This window comes from Prionailurus bengalensis, chromosome B2 (assembly GCF_016509475.1).
Source record: "Prionailurus bengalensis isolate Pbe53 chromosome B2, Fcat_Pben_1.1_paternal_pri, whole genome shotgun sequence".
NCBI classification, from domain to species: Eukaryota; Metazoa; Chordata; class Mammalia; order Carnivora; family Felidae; genus Prionailurus; species Prionailurus bengalensis.
Window position 1 is genome coordinate 110,966,162 of NC_057349.1, and position 17,488 is coordinate 110,983,649.

Genomic DNA, 17,488 nt, shown 5'->3' on the forward strand with positions numbered 1-17,488 from the left:
ACTAATGCAGCCACTCTACAGTGTGGAGGTTCCTCAAAAAATTAAAAATAGGATTACCCTATGACCCAGAAATTGCACTAATAAGAATTTACCCAAAGGATACATGAGTGCTGATTCAAACCCCAATGTTTATAGCAGCACTATCAACAACAGCCAAATTATGGAAAGAACCCAAATGTCCATCAACTGATAAATGGATAAAGAAGATGAGCTCTCTCTGTCTCTCTGTCTCTCTGTCTCTCTCTCTCTCTATATATATAGATATATAGATAGATCTAATATATATATATAATGGATATTGTATGGAATACTACTTGGCAATAAAAAAGAATGAAATTTTGCCATTTGCAACAATGTGGATGGAACTGGAGGGTATTATGGTAAGCAAAATAAGTCAGTCAGAGAAAGACAGATATCATATGATTTCACTCATATGTGGAATTTGAGAAACTTAACAGATGACCATAGGGGAAAGAAAGCAAAAATAAGATAAAAACAGAAAGGGAGGCAAACCATAAGGGACTCTTAAATACAGAACAAACTGAAGTTTGATGAGGGTAAGGGGTTGGGAGGGTGAGTAAAATGGGCGATGGGCATTGAGGAGGGTACTTGTTGGGATGAGCACTGGGTGTTGTATGAATCATGAGACTCTACTCCTGAAGCCAAGACTACATTGTATGTTAGCTAACTTGAGAATAAATTTAATTAATTAATTTATTTATTTATTTATTTATTTATTATTTATATAATTTATAAATATATATAAATAATTATATAAATTATAAAATTTATATGATTATTTATATATAATAAATAATAATAAATAAAATTATTTATTAATTTAATTAATCAATCAATCAATTAATTAATTAAACCATATCAATTTCTCAGCACTTTCTCCATTGTAAGTACAATCTTTTCTAGGAAGAGGTGGAATAGATAAATATGCTTTATGTTTGTCTTATTTTAAAGAGTTAATGAAAGATAACATTTTTGTATAATATTTGCACTAGGACACATTAGCAAAGGAGTAATATGATATTCTTTATAAATATGGAATGCAAGTACGAGTCTATATATAAAATATACATACCTGGTTTCTCTTCTTTTTTTACTTGTGGCTCTAAAAATATAGAAGATTAATAATGATGATTATATAAAGATATTTATTTCCTGTACTTAGACATATATCTTTTACATATTATTCATTGTTTTTTAATCTGCCATATTAGTTTTCTTCTTATTATGAATGCAGCAAATTGATTCAAACAGACAAATAAAGTTTCCTTATTATCAATCACAGCATGAATTATTTTAAGACAGAATGAAAATGTGAACTAAGATTTTTATGAGAAGTTAACAAAAGGTATTGCTTTGTACCTTCAGTGAACAAAGGATGAGAGAAAATTTTAGCATAGCATATTCTCAGAAACAAAGAGGATATTAAAAATACAAAGGATATTAGAAATACAAGGATATTAAGCACATTGTCTACACAAAGTAGTTAAGCCTTTGATTTTAAGCAAAATACTCAACTATGAAGTCAGAGGATGAGTAAAAGCATATGTTTAAGATTTGTTCCATTTATTTATTTTTTGGCATGCACATGACATACGTGGAGGCTTAGGCTTGACTTCTTTGCCTAGAAAAAGTTTAAAAATTATTAGAGAATGAGTCATTCAATTGTTATTGAATTGACCTCAAATGTGATAGAATATTACATATTTGAAAATCTAAATAAAACTACATACTCCAACTTTTTTAAAATTCTACAGGATATGTAATTTACTATCCACACAAAATCACTAATTGAAAAAATTATTTTTAAGTAATGAAACTTTAATTTCATTGCACCATTAAAAATAATTTGCTCACAAATTTTGTTATCAGTGTTAACTTTTTAGTCTAATATTAAGACAGAGCACATAATTTTATTTTGAGAAATTACTTTTATTTAACCCTTTATTGTTGAAAATAAAAAAAAATTAGACTTATTGTTTTCATTTCCATTAATACTATTAATGTTATCTGTCCTAGTATAATACATTAAAAATGACTGCTACTGAATTTGGAACTCCAAATGACTAAAAATACATTATAGGCTTTTATTGCATATTGGATCCCTAGTGTAAGGATTGACAAGTTTTCTATGAAATATCAGTTAGTATATATTTTTGGCTTTGGGCCATATGATCTCTGCACAACTCTACAGTTCTGCTCTTGTAACACAGAAATAGACATAAATAATATGGAAATGAATAGGCATGGCTGTATTCCAATAAAACTTTATTTGCAGAAAAGACTGGTAATCAATCTATAGACCATTGTTTGTCAACCTCTGCCTTATCCATAATCAGTTTCAATTTTCTTTATTTTTTGTCTCAACAAAGATTTTGACAGTAAATAACACCTACTGTAAAACACCTTCCCTTACAAATGTCATCCAGTACCTTTCCATCATTGTTCAACTCAGCTTCCTAGGAATGCTTTTTACACTTCCTGACTCCCATTTAATCATAAATTCACTAAAATCTAGCTTTTATTCCCACCATTTTGTTTATCAGGTCTCTCCGGTCACCAATCCCCCCCTTCTTGCCAGTACCAATGGATATAATTAACTATATCGATCACTTTTTCCTTTTTAAATTCCTGTTCACTTGATTTCTGATTCATCCACTTAAAATTACAGAAAACAGACAAAATACACAAAACACTGGCTTTAAAGATATTGAACATAGACAACAAAGGACTGATTTTTAAGTGGTGGGAAACAAATGAGGTGTGTCCTATGATTGTCTCAGCTTAATGACTTAAGTGAATTATAAGGTCTTAATGCAGAATGGAGCTGAATTGAGGAGATGGAGCTGGGAGTCTGGAAAGACCAAGACAGCTAGAGATCACAGGTCAGAATCACATAAAGTAGAGCACTGCAGAGAGAATAAGAAAGAGAGAGAAAAAGAGATAAAGCAAGTTCTAGGGATTTGTGGAAGGCCCTCTTAAATCTTCAGATGAGCGCCAGCCAGCATAAGCACACGAGTAACGTACCTGAGACCAGGGCAAGAAACAATGGAAACAATACCATAGTTCTCTATAGTAAGCATTAAAGTTGGATAGTGTCAGTCTTCCAAGTTTGATATTGTACTTCAGTATTGTGTTGGCTATTGTCTTTTTCCATTCCATATAAATTTTAGAGCCAGTTTGTCAACATTCACAAAATAACTTGCTAGGATTTTCATTGAAATTTCACTATTTTATAGATCAAGTTGGAAGCAACTGACATCTTAACAGTATTGAATCTTCTACTTCCCAAGCATGCAATATCTCACCATTTATGCAGAGAGTTTGATTTTTTAAATTTTTTTCCATCAGAGTTTTGTTTCCTTCAACTTTTATTTGGCTAACTTCTACACAGGGCTCAGCTCAGCTATCTTTTCTTCAGAAAAACTTATCTGAGGTTGTTGGACTGTGTTCCCCTTTTATGCACTAATATTATCTTTTAGATCTTTGATAATGTTAATCACAATCTAATGTAAATATTAACTTGAATAAATACTTCCCTTCTAGACTGAGGTATTTGAAAACAGAGATCATGTTTATCCATCATTGGATCCAGGGAATTGGTGCAATACCTAATATATAGTTACATGGTAGGAACTCCCTTATTATTTGTTCATTTGGTAAATAAATGAAACAATGAGAATAGGAGAAGGTAAATAAATGGAGAAGTGAGTCAAGAAAATTGAAAGTAAGAAAATATATGAATTCAGGAATTACGTTAGCACGCAAAATTTGTGTTCAAGTTACTACCTATTTTCTTGCTTTTGGCATGACAATCCACTTCTCAGCTTTCTAGTACTCAGGCAAAGATCAAAAATGTAATCAATGATAAAATTTACAATGTTTTAAAGTATCAACAAATAGTTTCTAAAAAGAATTCCTGGTATAACTATTCTTGGTATTGTTACCTGAGATAAGTTTATTTCATGTGTTCTCAGGGGGGAAAAAACTCTAATATAGTCTAATGTAGTAAACAACATTAAAAAAAAAACAACAAACCTACCCTAAATATGTAATAATTTTCAGAGAGTTCCACCCTCTAAACCATGAACTAAGCAGAGTTCAATAAGAGAAATGTTGCTTTGGCTCAAGCCCAACCAGTGTGGCTCAGGTATACAGCTATGCACTCTGCCTAAATTTAAGGATAAAAGCAAAGTTACCAAGACTATACATAGTGACATTTGGAGTATTGAACGGTCATGTTCCTTTTTGAGAATCTAATAAACCTATTGACATAATTCTAGGAAACATACATGAATACAATTAAAAACACAAAAATGCAAGCACACACAAATTGTATGCAAATATAAGGTTGTTCAATTATGTACTTGGAGCCATGCCAAATTAAGAAATCTTTACTTAAAAGTTCTACTCATTCCTACAATCAGGTTGTGATAAACACTGAGCAACTATTTACTTCCACAAAGCATTTAATTATGAAATCTGAATTTTAGAGTTGGTTTTTACATGTCCTCTCCCATATATATTTATTTCCAAGTCAATTTCAATTGTAGCTCATAACATCTAATTATTCTGCTGTTCTCTTTCCATCATGCCTTATGGATTTCATTGTGTTCCCTCAGTGGGGCACCTGAGTGGCTCAGTCAGTTGAGTGTCCTACTTCAGCCTAGGTCATGATCTTGCCATTTCTGAGTTCAAGTCCCACATCAGGCTCTGTGCTGACAGCTCAGAGCCTGGAGTCTGCTTTGGCAGGCTGTGTCTCCCCTTTGGCAGGCTCTCTCCCCCTCCCCCACTTGTGCTGTCTCTCTCAAAAACAAAAATATATTTAAAAAAATTTTTAAAAAGTTAAGTTGAAGTCCTAAGGCTCAGTATCTTGTGACTGTGACATTATTTGGAAATAGGGTTTTTGCGGGTATAATTAAGATAACGTCATTAGGTAGGGTGGATCCTAATCTGACTGGTGCCCTTACAAGAGGAGTAGAGATACAGAAATTGACTTACATAGAGAGAAGATAATGTGAAGACACACAAGGAGAATACCTCTGTGGTGACAGAGGCAAAGATTTGAATGATGTTTTTGCAAGCCAAGGAACACCAAGTTTTGCTGGCAATTCCAGAAGCTAAGGGAAAGGTATGGAACAGATTCTCCTCCAAACCTTCAAAGAGCACATGGCTCTGCCTGTGCTTGATTTTGGGCTTCTCTCTCTAGAATAATTTTTTGTTATTTCAAGCCATCCAGTTTGTGGTGCTTGTTACCACAGCCCTAGGCAACAAGTACACTATGCCAGTACTTTAGTCTAGTCCACTACTGCTTCTCTTCATAATTACCAAGAATATCCAAACTGGTTATGAAAACATAGGCTTTCTCCCCTCACTCAATTTTCTAGAATGTACGTGTGGTCATTTGACATATCACATCTCAGCCTAAAGCATGTACCATCTTTGTGAACTCCAACTGCCTCTGCCTGGTCAGTGGGATTAGTGATGAATCTAACTGCTACATATCTCATTACCCTTTTCTCTCTCTTCACCATTTTGCACTCTCTATTCAAGGCATACTGAAGGAATGTATTTCTAAACACCAAATTAAGGTGTCTTTTGTCTCTGGGCTTTCTTATATGTTGATCTCTCTATCTAGAACATCCTTCCTCCTTTTTAGTTTGGCTAAATCTCATCTATTATTCAGATATTATCCAAAAAAAATAAGCTGCTCTAGATAGCTTTCCCTTAATCCCTCAGACTGAGTTGGGTTGGGTGTACCTTTCATATTCCAATAGTATTCTCTCTCTCTCTCTCTCTCTCTATATATATATATATATATATACTGTATCAATGTCTGTTTACTTTATTATCTCCTCTAATATCCTATAACTTCCATATATACAAGGATTGTAGTGCTTCCAAATCTTAGCATGGTTCCTGATATATTGGAATTTATCAATAAATGTATATTGACTAAATTAAATGAATACCTCCTATTCTATACCAGCAGTTGAGTGCAACTTGGGACTGGGAGCTTCTCACCAGAAGCCTGCTGGGGTACATGCCTCACTATAAGGCTGTGAGACCATTGCTGCTGCCAGGTTAGAGGCTGATCTAAGAAAGGACCATTATTCTACCCCAAATGGGTAAGTTAGCTAAAGGAACAAAGTTATCCCTAGCAATGGTACCTTGAACTTGAAAAAAAGTAAATGCATATAACCAAATGTTCAGTCCATAAAGTCCTAATGAATAGAATTGCTAACTTTAAGTCACACCTCATTTGACATTCTCTTCAAGATTAACTTGTTACTTTTAAATGATTGAGGCAATTGCAGTAAAAGCTATTTACTGTAAGCCTGTTAAATATTGAATGGGATTTGAATAATAAATCTTAAGTCATTCCTGCAACAACTAGGTAGCAGTCTCAATTGCTCCTGATATCCAACTCTAGTTCATGACCCTAGAACTGTGTCATCTTCAGTAGTCACATATGTTTTCTATGTTTTCTACAATGAGGAACAAACATGCCTTGCTCAACCGGTATCAATTCTTTAAGATACAGGGAAAAACCCCACAAATAACCAAACAAAGAAAAACACAAATAACAAAAACGAAGGAAAGAGACTAATACACATCCCTCTGTTATGTGACTTGTTATTGTATTTTCTGATATATCTAATTATTATTTTATGTGTTAATAAATTATTTCTGATGCAGTAAAATTATTACCTAATATACCAATAAATTACTTGTACAGATTTTTGACTCTCAAAGAAATATTAAAGTTCAGGTTTTGTGTATGTATCAATAGCCAAAGGTCTGCATTGAACATAGATCTATATAGGTTAGTGTAATAACAATTCTGGCCCAGGAATTGTTTACATGAGTGATATCAATAAAGGCTTTTAAGTAATCTGCTTCATAACAAATTCTCTCAAAATTTATTAATTGTTTAACATTGATCAATAATGGAATAATTTCATTTAGTGCTCTTTCTTTTTAAAAATTTTTTAATGTTTATTTTTGAGAGACAGAGACAAAACATGAGTAGGAGAGGAGCAGAGAGAGAGAGGGAGACACAGAATCTGAAGCAGACTCGAGGCTCTGAGTTGTCAGCACAGAGCCTGACCTGGGGCTAGAACTTACCAACTCTGAGATCATGACCTGAGCTGAAGTCAGGTGCATAACTGATTGAGCCACCCAGGCGCCCCTCATTTAATGATCTTTCTGATTCACATGTCCACAAATAGCTTTAACATATCTTAAGCATATATGTCTAATTACTATCTTAATTCATTAATGAAGTAGCTTTATCCATGCACTGTATTTATCTTAAACTCTCCAACCACCTCTACAATATGATAGATACACTCCCAAACCAGTCAAGAGTGTCCTAAAGCCTACCTATTATGGGGTCACTTAAACTTTAAATTTTATTTTATTTTTTTAAGTTTATTTATTTTGAGAGAGAGAGAGAGATCACATGTGCACACACACACACACACACACTCACAAGTGAGGGAGGAGCAGAGAGAGGGAGGGAGTGAATCCCAAGCAGCCTCCACACTGTCAGTGTGGAGCCTGAGGTAGGGCTTGATCTCATGAATCGTATCCTGAGATCATGACCTCAGCCAAAATCAAGACTCATACACTTAACAAACTCAGCCACCCAGGTGCCCCTAGACTTTAAATTTTAAAAGTAAGAAAAGTAAAATTCACAAGCAGAAGTAGGAAACTGAACTTTCATGAATTTACTCAAAAAATCATAATTTGATGAATGCCACAGAAATTGCCTTATTACTGGATCTAATGAGCAAATTAGTTCCCTCGATATGGATTTATTATACTTTAGTTTAGTCAGGACAATTCAGATGAATATCATAACATTTGAATTTTGTAAAATGGTTAGATGTAACACTATTTTAGACACATAATACATGTGAAAATCTTGGAAATTTTTTACTTAGATGATGTAATAGAGAGTATCATTAAATAAGACCATTAAATTTCAATACAAGATAAGAGTTTGGATATAAGAGCAGAAGGACCTTGTAAGTTTTACACCCTATAATGAGCGAACTTTAAAACTGGATAAATCTTGTAAATCATCCCAAATACTTTCTTGTTTTCCAAAATAAACATACCTGGCTTCACAAACCATCCAGGCTATATGTGTGTTATGTTTCTATACATTTTCCCTCTGAGATATCCTTGTCAATCTAGGTCCTAGAGCAGTAATTCCCAAACTGGGGTTCCTGGAGCAGGCTTTCTCAGGTGAATTTAGTGACCACTTAGGTGTGGGAACTATTGTCCTAGAGGGATAAAATCAAGATTTGCCAAGATAGAGTACCTATGAGACAATGTTTTAATGACTTGTTAATACTCAGTGGATACAAAGCACAGAGAGAGTAGGCTAAGAAGCCTTGACAATGAAATCTCACCACTAAAATCTAAGTATTTTTTGAGATATAACTGACACATTACATATGTAAGTTTAAGGTGTATGATTTGATGGTTTCATACACATATGTAGTGTGAAACAATTATCATAATAAAGTTTAGCTAATACATCCATCACCTCACATATTTATTACTTTTGTGTGTGTGTGATGATAACATTTGAGATTGGCTGTCTTAGCAACTATGGTATTAAGTGAGGTGACCTATTAGCTTCAGGAACCTGAATGTCCAAATCTCTCCCCAGATTTGGGATGTTTTCAACCGTTATTTCTTTTTTTTATAATTTTTTTTAAGTTTACTTATTTATTTTTGAGAGAGAGACAGACAGAGTGAAAGGGGGAGGGGCAGAGAGAGAGAGAGAGAGAGAGAGAAAGAATCTCAAGCAGGCTCTGCACTGTCAGCACGGAGCCTGATGTGGGGCTTGAATTCACAAACCATGAGATCATGACCTAAGCTGAAACAAAGAGTTGGGTGCTTAACTGACTGAGCCACCCAGGCACTCCATCCATTATTTCTTTAAATAAACTTTTGTCCCTTCTTGCTATCATCTCCTTCTGACACTCCAATAATGCTTAGGTTGTTTCTTTTAATAGTATTCCATAATTCACAGGGCTTTCTTCACTGTTTTTCATTCTCCTTTCTTTTTCCTCATCTGACTGGATGATTGTAAGTGACCTGTTATTTTTCATTCACTAATTCCTTCTTCTGTTTGGTCCAGTCTGTTATTGAAGCTCTGTATTGGATGCTCCAGTTTAGTCAGTGTATTCTTCTACTCTGAGATCTCTGTTTTGTTGTTTTTCATGGTTTCTATTTCTTTCTCAAACTTCTCATTTTATTCATGTATTGTTTTCCCAATTTTATTTAGTTGTCTCTAATTTCTTGTAGTTCACTGAATTTCTTTAAGAGGATTATTCTGAATTCTTTGTCAGTTAATTCATAGATCTCCATAACCTTAGGGTCAGTTATGGAAGCTTTATTTCCTTTAGTGGTGTCATGTTTCCCTGATTATTTGTGATCCTTGGGTCTCTATGTTGATATGTGCATATTTGAGCAAGTAAATGCTCCTTCCAATCTTTACAGACTGGCTTTGGCAGGCAAAGCTTCACACCAGTCAGCTCATCCAGAGATTCAGGGTGTGCCACCTCATGGTGACCTTGGGCAGGCAGATCTGGTGCCTGGATCAGCAGGTGGGCAGGCCTTGTGTTTGGGTCCATGGGGAATAGCCTAGTGCCTGGATCTGCAGGGGCTGATATGCCAAGGGCCACAGGGAAGGGCCTGGCGACTGGGTCTTGGGGACTGGCCCAGTGCTGGGACAGTTTGGGAGTCTGTTTTTACAGAAGCCAGCCTAGAGGCTTGGGCCATGTGGGCTGGCCTGGTCCTGGGGCAGGACAGGAGCCTAGGTTGTGAGAGCCAGTCTAAAACCTGGGATCTTAGAAGGCCACAAAAGATGACCTGGTCCTGGGGCAGGGCAAGGGGTTGGGTTCATAGAAGCCCAGTTGGGACTTGGGTCTACTGGAGATTATATGGCTTGGGATCAGCCCGGGAATCTTGGTCGATGGAAACTTGCTTAGACCTTGAGGCTACAAGTGCCAGGTTGGTGCTGGGGCAGGCTGGGATCATGGGGTCTGTGGGAGCTGGCTGGTGGTGGGATGGGCCAGCAGCAAGTTCATGAGAACTTACTGGGAATCTTGTACCATGCTTGCTGCCCTCAGGCTGTGGGAACTGGTCAATGCCAGGGTGGGCTGGGAGCCTAGTACCATGGGAGCCATTTTGGCCCTTGAGAGTCAGCCTGGTGCTGGCAAAGGCCAACTGGGGTCTGCAGTGAAGTTGGGTGCTCTCTTCACTCTCCTTCTCCTACAGAGAGGGTGTCTCTTTTGTGGTAAGCTGCCCAGGTTTGGCAGAGGGGGTGGGGGTAATGTGAATCTATTCTTACCTTCCTCAATTGTCTTTTTTTAAAATTTCTGTTATTCATGCAGGTGCTATATTTCCTCACCTGGAATCCTTAGTTCTTGTGAGAGTATTTTTGCATACAGATTGTTGTTCAAATTGATGTTTTGGGGAGGGAATGGACACTAGAAATTTCTATACCACAATTTTGCTAATATTACTCCTACATGTTCTTTAGCTTTTTTCATTCTCAGTTTCATGATCTCATACATTCAGTTACAAGACAATATTGTACCAGTTTAAAATCTGATGAGACTTTACAAGAAAACACAGCTGCATATATATGAATGAATAAAGTGCATTTGTATGTCGTTTAAGCCTACAGATTCCTTTAGATCCGCATTTAGACTGCAATAAGTGTAAGAACACTGTAGATTGCTTGTTGGAGAAGAATTCTATAAAGTAGTGGTTCTCAAACAATAACATAACCTGGAAACTTATTATAAATGTACATGTTCAACCCCATCCCTGACCTCCAGAATCATAAACTCTAGGGGTGAGCCCAGCGCTCCAGGCATATCAGACACATGTTGAAATTTGAGAACCTCTGTTTGAGAATCATGACTACATTTGTTAGTAGTATTCATTTAACAAAATCTGACTATTTTTTTTGCAATTTTAAGTTCCAGCTAATTGTGTGTCATTTCAGCAAATAAGGCTTAATTAGAGTCAAAGAGAAAGGTTTAAATCTACTGAGACATAAATGGATAAAGTTAAAAACAGAACATGCTTATGTTGATTCTAGTGTGTCAACTTTTCAATATAGATGACAGTAATATTGTATTGAGATATTTGTGATTGAGTTCTATAAAGGACGTGATATGAAATGAAATTCATATAACAGAAATTTTTAATATAGCTTTTGTATTTTTTGTATTTTCTAAGTTTCTTAAATTTTATTAAAACAAATGAAATTATCAATGTAATATTTTCCATTTCTGCTTTTACTATGCATTGACTTAAAAAACTGGTCATGTTCAATGAACAAAAAAGGAAGGAAGAGGAAAACAATGAGTCAAAAATATTCTGCAATATTAGACACATGAATATAGAATCAATGCAGTTTAAAATTACATAAAATAATAAATAGCATGTCTACATTTATATATACTAAGGAAATTGTTAAAGTAACATTGCCCTTTAATCTTCTAAAAGCTACTTGGTAAGCAAGAATTGCCACTGACAATTCGAACTAAATTTTGAGAAGAATTTTTATTTTATGTTAGGACCAATAAAAATGCAGTCTGGTACTAAGAAGTAAAAATATCATTTATGGTATCTTTTAATTTTAAAAGCAGAAGTATTTGGCAATATAATTAGATAGTATTTAGAAAGTCCTTTAAGGTCTACTGTATTAAGATTTGTGGTCATATGGCCTCTTAGATACATGAACCTAGTGAAATTCATATACAGAAATGACTTTTTCATCTTCGTTGGTTTTGTTTGCATCATGCTAAATTTTCTAGATTCCAATTAAGCTAAATTTATTGAGGCTGTATTACAATAAATTTCTATGGAAACTTTTTTGTTATTCAAGCATCTACCCTTGACCACTGTGTTCTCACAAACCCTCTCAGTTATGTGTATTTTGCCTCACATGAATGGCAACTTTGGGTCCTTCTCCTTCATGATGTTGATTAAACTGTTAGCAGCAAATGTTTTGTTTGCACCATGATTAGTTGTAATAGATTAGGGGAAATTTTCAGAGAACTAATAGAAAGATAGAAGAAGTTAATCAGATCATTACTTAGAAGTCCTTTTTTTTATTGATAGGAAACAATATAACACTGAGAACACACCATGATCATTCAACTATTCAGTCATTCATTCAGCAAGCAATGACTCAGCATTTAGTGCCTGCTCAGCACTTCAGTCTTCTAAGAATACTTAGCCTCTAAGGCTTACCTATTAATTGAAAAAACAGATTCTTATGGATGGGTGCAATTCTGGTGACAGTCATAGAAATTAGATTTGGTGTACCTCTCGTTAAGGGCATAGAAAAAGATATCAGTTCTGGATATCACACATATACTTTAAAAAGTTCAGAGACAAAAGAAGATAAGGGATAAATGGTCTTACTCCATTATTGACCCACATACTGAACTTCCGAAAGTAAAAGCTTTTTCTCTTCCAAACACAATTCCCTATAATGGTAAATGATTCTACATTCCATCTACAATTCCAACCAGGAGGCTGAAAATCATCCACAATTCTTCTCCATGCTTTGCCCTCCCTATTCAGCTGTTAACAGAGTCCTGTTGATTCCCTTTTCTAAATATATCTTGAGTGTACTTCCACTAGTTCATTTCCTTCTCAGTTTCTGTTTCTATTAGAGCCTCAAATATATCATTTTCATACCCTCTCATATCACCTGATGTTTTTGCCCTCTTCTTGCATCTTTTTACCATACCATGCTCATTTGTCAAGTCTCAGTTCAGCTGTTGTCTCCCTCTGGATGCCTTTCCTGATCTCTTTCCAGGATGAGTTAGATGCCCCTAATCTGTACTCTCAGCATCGTTTGAAAGCCATCATCTCTGTACACTGTAATTATTTGCAATACTTTGTAATTATTTACTCATTTGTCTTCGACAAATAAATTGTGAAATTCACTAGTCAGGGACAGCAATGAAACTATCATCTTTGTGTTCTTAGTACTTGTGCATTGTCTCACAGTGTCAACAATCATTGTCTTTAATGAACAAGTGACAACTCTATATAAATGGAGAGTTACTCTATTGAGTAATGCATTCAACTAAACATACTCCCCTAATGACTCACTGAAGATGCTGCTAAAACATTTTAAAAGGGCTTGCAGAAAAGAGAGAGTTCTTTTAATTCTATGGGCCTTCATTGAAACATACCATCAGAAGAAATTTTCCATTTTTTCCTCTACATAGGAGGTTTTTCAAATTTGTGTTGTGATCATCTTGCTTCAGGATATGTAAAAATAAAACGTGAAAGTTTGTGTACAGAATTTCTCATTAATGTTGGTTATGGCTATTTCACCGATGAAAAGGACAAAATCATATTATGTTTAGATGTAGTAAAATTATATTATGTTTACTCTTGAGTAGTTTTGGCCTGGAATATAATAGACATTCCTGATCATTTTCAATTGATTGGCACCATCTGGCCCAAGCATATTTTAATTATTAAGACTTACTAAACTATATTACCCTAAACTCTACTGCATCACATTCTGATACTTTAAGTGAGTCTTAGGAAAGAAATGAGATAATAAGAAATGGGCATTTGCCATGCTGAATCCTTATCTTAAAAGTCAAGGCATTGATTAGAGCAAGGGATGGGGATGGAGGGTTTATGAGAAGGAAAACTAAGTAAAATGTCTAAATTTTGATGGGCTTGTCTAAAGTTGTAAGGCATGGGCCCAAAGAAACCATTATTTCTGCTATGTTTATTATTGGTCACATCAATCTCAGTTCCTGAGCTTGAGAATATTATGTTCTGAAACTAGAAAGGTGAGAATAAAAGAGATGGTAGTTAATATTATTTTTCTTTTCTTTCTCTTCTCTTTTCTTTTTTCCTTTCCTTTCCTTTCCTTTCATTTCCTTTCTTTTCTTTTCCTTTCCTTTCCTTCTTTTTTCTTTTCTTTTTTCTTTTCTTTTCTTTTTTCTTTTCTTTCTTTTCTTTGTTTCTTCTACAGTCAAGTAAATAGTACCATATTTCTTTCTCAAGATGTTCTGTGTTATTGAGAGTTAAATTTGAATAGCATATGAAAGAAAGGAAAAGATACCTCATGTTTGTCTACAAGAGGCATCTGAAACATTTTTTCCTGGAATATGATTCAATTATTAAATATCAACCTCTTTTAAACATCTTACAAGTGTGAAACACTTCATCACAGGCTTGAGAAATATTCCCATGCATGGATGTTGTGTTGATCCATTAAACTGAAAAACCACAAAGTATATTTGACCTAAGAACATAGTTTTGAAAACTGGATAATATATTTTACCTTACAAATAGTATAAAAGCATGTGTAGGCATAGGAGAAACAAAAGAAGGGATTGAGAATAGGTTCAAATAACTATGAAACCAGCATATTTTAGAATAGCAAAGAAGATATAAACTAAACAGGACATTAACATGAGGGAACTGGATCTTGTAAATTTTGCAATATTTTGTCAGAATAACTCACAAATTAGCCTGGAAACAGAAATCTTTCTAAAAGAGTTGACTTCTTAACAGGCAAGTATCTAAAGAGCTTCTGAGTTTTATTTTAATTTAGAAGAGCCAGACCATCAACTTCTTCTATGACAAGTTATAAAGCCTTCTGTAGTAAATTGCTTTTGCCACCCTGAAACATCTAAATCCAAGTCTCATTACCACCTTCCTCAATTGGTTTTCTGATTGGATTGAAATGAAAAAAGAGGATTTTCAATGAAAATTTTATTATAAAGGGCAAAAAAAGAGCATTTCTTGATTCCCATAAACTACAGAAGGAAGACAATCATTCTGAGGAAGGCCTGAAAACTAAAAATTATGACTTTTGGAAGATTCTAAAATATATACTGTTGAAGAAATCTCTGAAAAAGATGACATATCTAATAGTGGCTAATAATTCTTTGTTTACACTAATGTTGGCTATACTAATGCATAAGTAGCATTTAGAAATGTTAAAAGAAACTATTGTATTCTTTATTTTTCATAATAGAGGCAACTTCTCCAGGATCCACAGACCCTGTGTCTCTCCTTTAAGTCAGCTGAGAAAAGTTATACCTGTCATAGACTGATTCAGAAGCTACTAATGGAATTATGCTTGCTTGATTGAATTGGCTAAAAAATAGATCTCCCAATCTTTAGAAGATAGAACTAAAAACAATAAAAATAAAAATAAAGACTCTAATACTCAAATCACCATTAAAAATAGAAAAAAAAATAAGATTTTAGTACAGAAGTGGTTAATCAAAAGCTAAGCATGAAAAGGTTATATTGTTTTACCGCAAAACAAAAATTGTTTTCATTTTGGGAAGCCAAATGGCCAATGAATGTGTCTCAGATTTTTAAAGGCTGTAGCAAATTTAATTCTGGAAAGCGGTTGTTTCCCATATTTATTAATCTAATTTATAGATAACATGTTAAATGTTTATTTTGTGCCAAGAACCATGCTAAACATTTAAAAAATATTTTAACATTTATAGTAAACCTTGTAAGGTCAATCTTTCCATTTAACAAATTAGGAAACAGGCTTTCAGATCCATTTGACCATATAATTAAACTCTTACTCATTTGTTCATTCAGAACCATTTACTGAGCTCTTACTATATGCCAGGAACTGTTTTAGGCACAGGAAATACATGAAATAAACCAGCAAAATCCCTGCCCTAAACAACATAAGGTACACTGCCCTGCTTTGTTATTAATATCATCTAGAATTGTTATCCAAGGATTACTTTAAGTTTACAATTCAAAATAAGAGTACCACCATTTGAGGTGTTTTGTTTTGTTTTGTTGTTCTCCACCCACCTTCCTCTCTTGCCTTGATCTATCATGTCTATATTATTGGGATGAAAATACTTGAGGTTCCAAATTTGGCAGTACACTATACCAAGGATATATTGGCAAAAGGAAGTATGCTACATTTTAGGTTACCTTAAAGTCAAAGAGGACAACTTGAGACACTGTGAGTCTTTTGTTCACTGACTTAGAAATCAAATTGAGTGTGTGAATGAGGTCATCGATGTGTTGAAAGAAGCCATGTTATTCCATGAATTTTGTAACATGGGAAACAATTGATCTTTGTATCAGCTTCCTTGCCTATAACGTGGGCTAAATAATGGAACCTGAAACACAGATCATTATGAGATGAAATTATGTTATGTATGTATGTAAATAAATCCTCTTGATTAATTAATTGCTACACCAATATTAGTTATTTTTCATTTTCCAAGATTTGAATTACAAGGCATTTAATAAATGTCCTTCAACTAACAGAGTAAAAATCACTATAGTTTTCTTGATCTATTGTTTCTTTTCAGTAATAAACCCTCTCAGCATATTATAATGACACATACCTGTTGACTACTCAATAAACATTAGCCTATGATAGAAATGGTGGTTGACTTGCTGCCTCAGAGATTTACATGAGTCTCTGTAGGGATACTTATGAAGTATTTATCACTACTGCCACTTTCTAGCAATTACTCAATTTTCCATATCAGCCTAATTTTAATATAATTTTTATCCCCCAAATTAAATTACAACAAAATTTTCTGTCTTCCTATTTATGGGAAAAATAACATGAAATTTTGAGATAGCAATGCCTGGGTATAAGTAAATTATACATGTTAACATATCTTCATTGTTCTAATTGTGACGCGAACTGAACATTTTCTCCAGTCTTTCTCATTTGGTTTTTCTTTTCTTTTTTTAATATATGTTGTCACTCATTTTTTAAAAAAATTCTATTATCTTTGCTCTATTGCTTCCCCAAATCTTTTAAGTAAAAGACATCATTCCTCACAGTGCATTCAGCTGAACACTGCTATTATATTACAGAAAAGATACCATGGTTGAATAAAGGTGAAAAACATTGGGTAAAAAAAGGTTCAGCTGGTTTCTTTACTATCACACTTCCTTAATGTGTCCATGTGTATGATAAATTCCAAGAGCTTTTCCCAGACTTGCGTAACCTCAAAATTCTTTCATGTACCAAAAATTATAACTAGTCTTCTATGCAAAACACTTTGCTAAATACAAATGCAAGAAATAACTTATACTGCAAGACATCCTTCTAACCTTTAGAGTTACAAAGAAAAACTCCATAACAGTAATGTTATTGATGTATACTCTTAGCTGAACTGTATACAATTATACAGTTTTTAAGGAAGAGGGACTTAGTTCAAAGTTTTAAGGTTAGAAGTGATACCACACAGGGGTGCCTGGGTGGCTCAGTTGGTTAAGCGCCTGACTCTTCATTTCAGCTCAAGGCATGATCTTACAATTCATGGGTGAACCCCGCATTGCGCTCCACACAGAGAGTGTAGAGCCTGTTTGGAATTCTCTCTCTCTCTCTCTCTCTCTCTCTCTCTCTCTCTCTCTGCCCTCTCCTGCTTGCTCT

At 34.4% G+C, this 17,488-nt stretch overlaps 1 protein-coding gene across 1 annotated transcript in view; it reads right to left on the reverse strand.

Annotated features, from left to right (window-relative positions):
• The window catches only part of TRDN (triadin), a 395,011-nt gene that overhangs the window by 47,962 nt on the left and 329,561 nt on the right, over positions 1-17,488 (reverse strand). Inside the window, exons 25-26 of the mRNA XM_043592239.1 lie at positions 1,616-1,642; positions 1,094-1,123 (exon numbers count right to left, since the gene is read on the reverse strand). Coding sequence (XP_043448174.1) covers positions 1,094-1,123; positions 1,616-1,642 — 57 coding nt within the window. The remainder of the gene's footprint in view (positions 1-1,093; positions 1,124-1,615; positions 1,643-17,488) is intronic.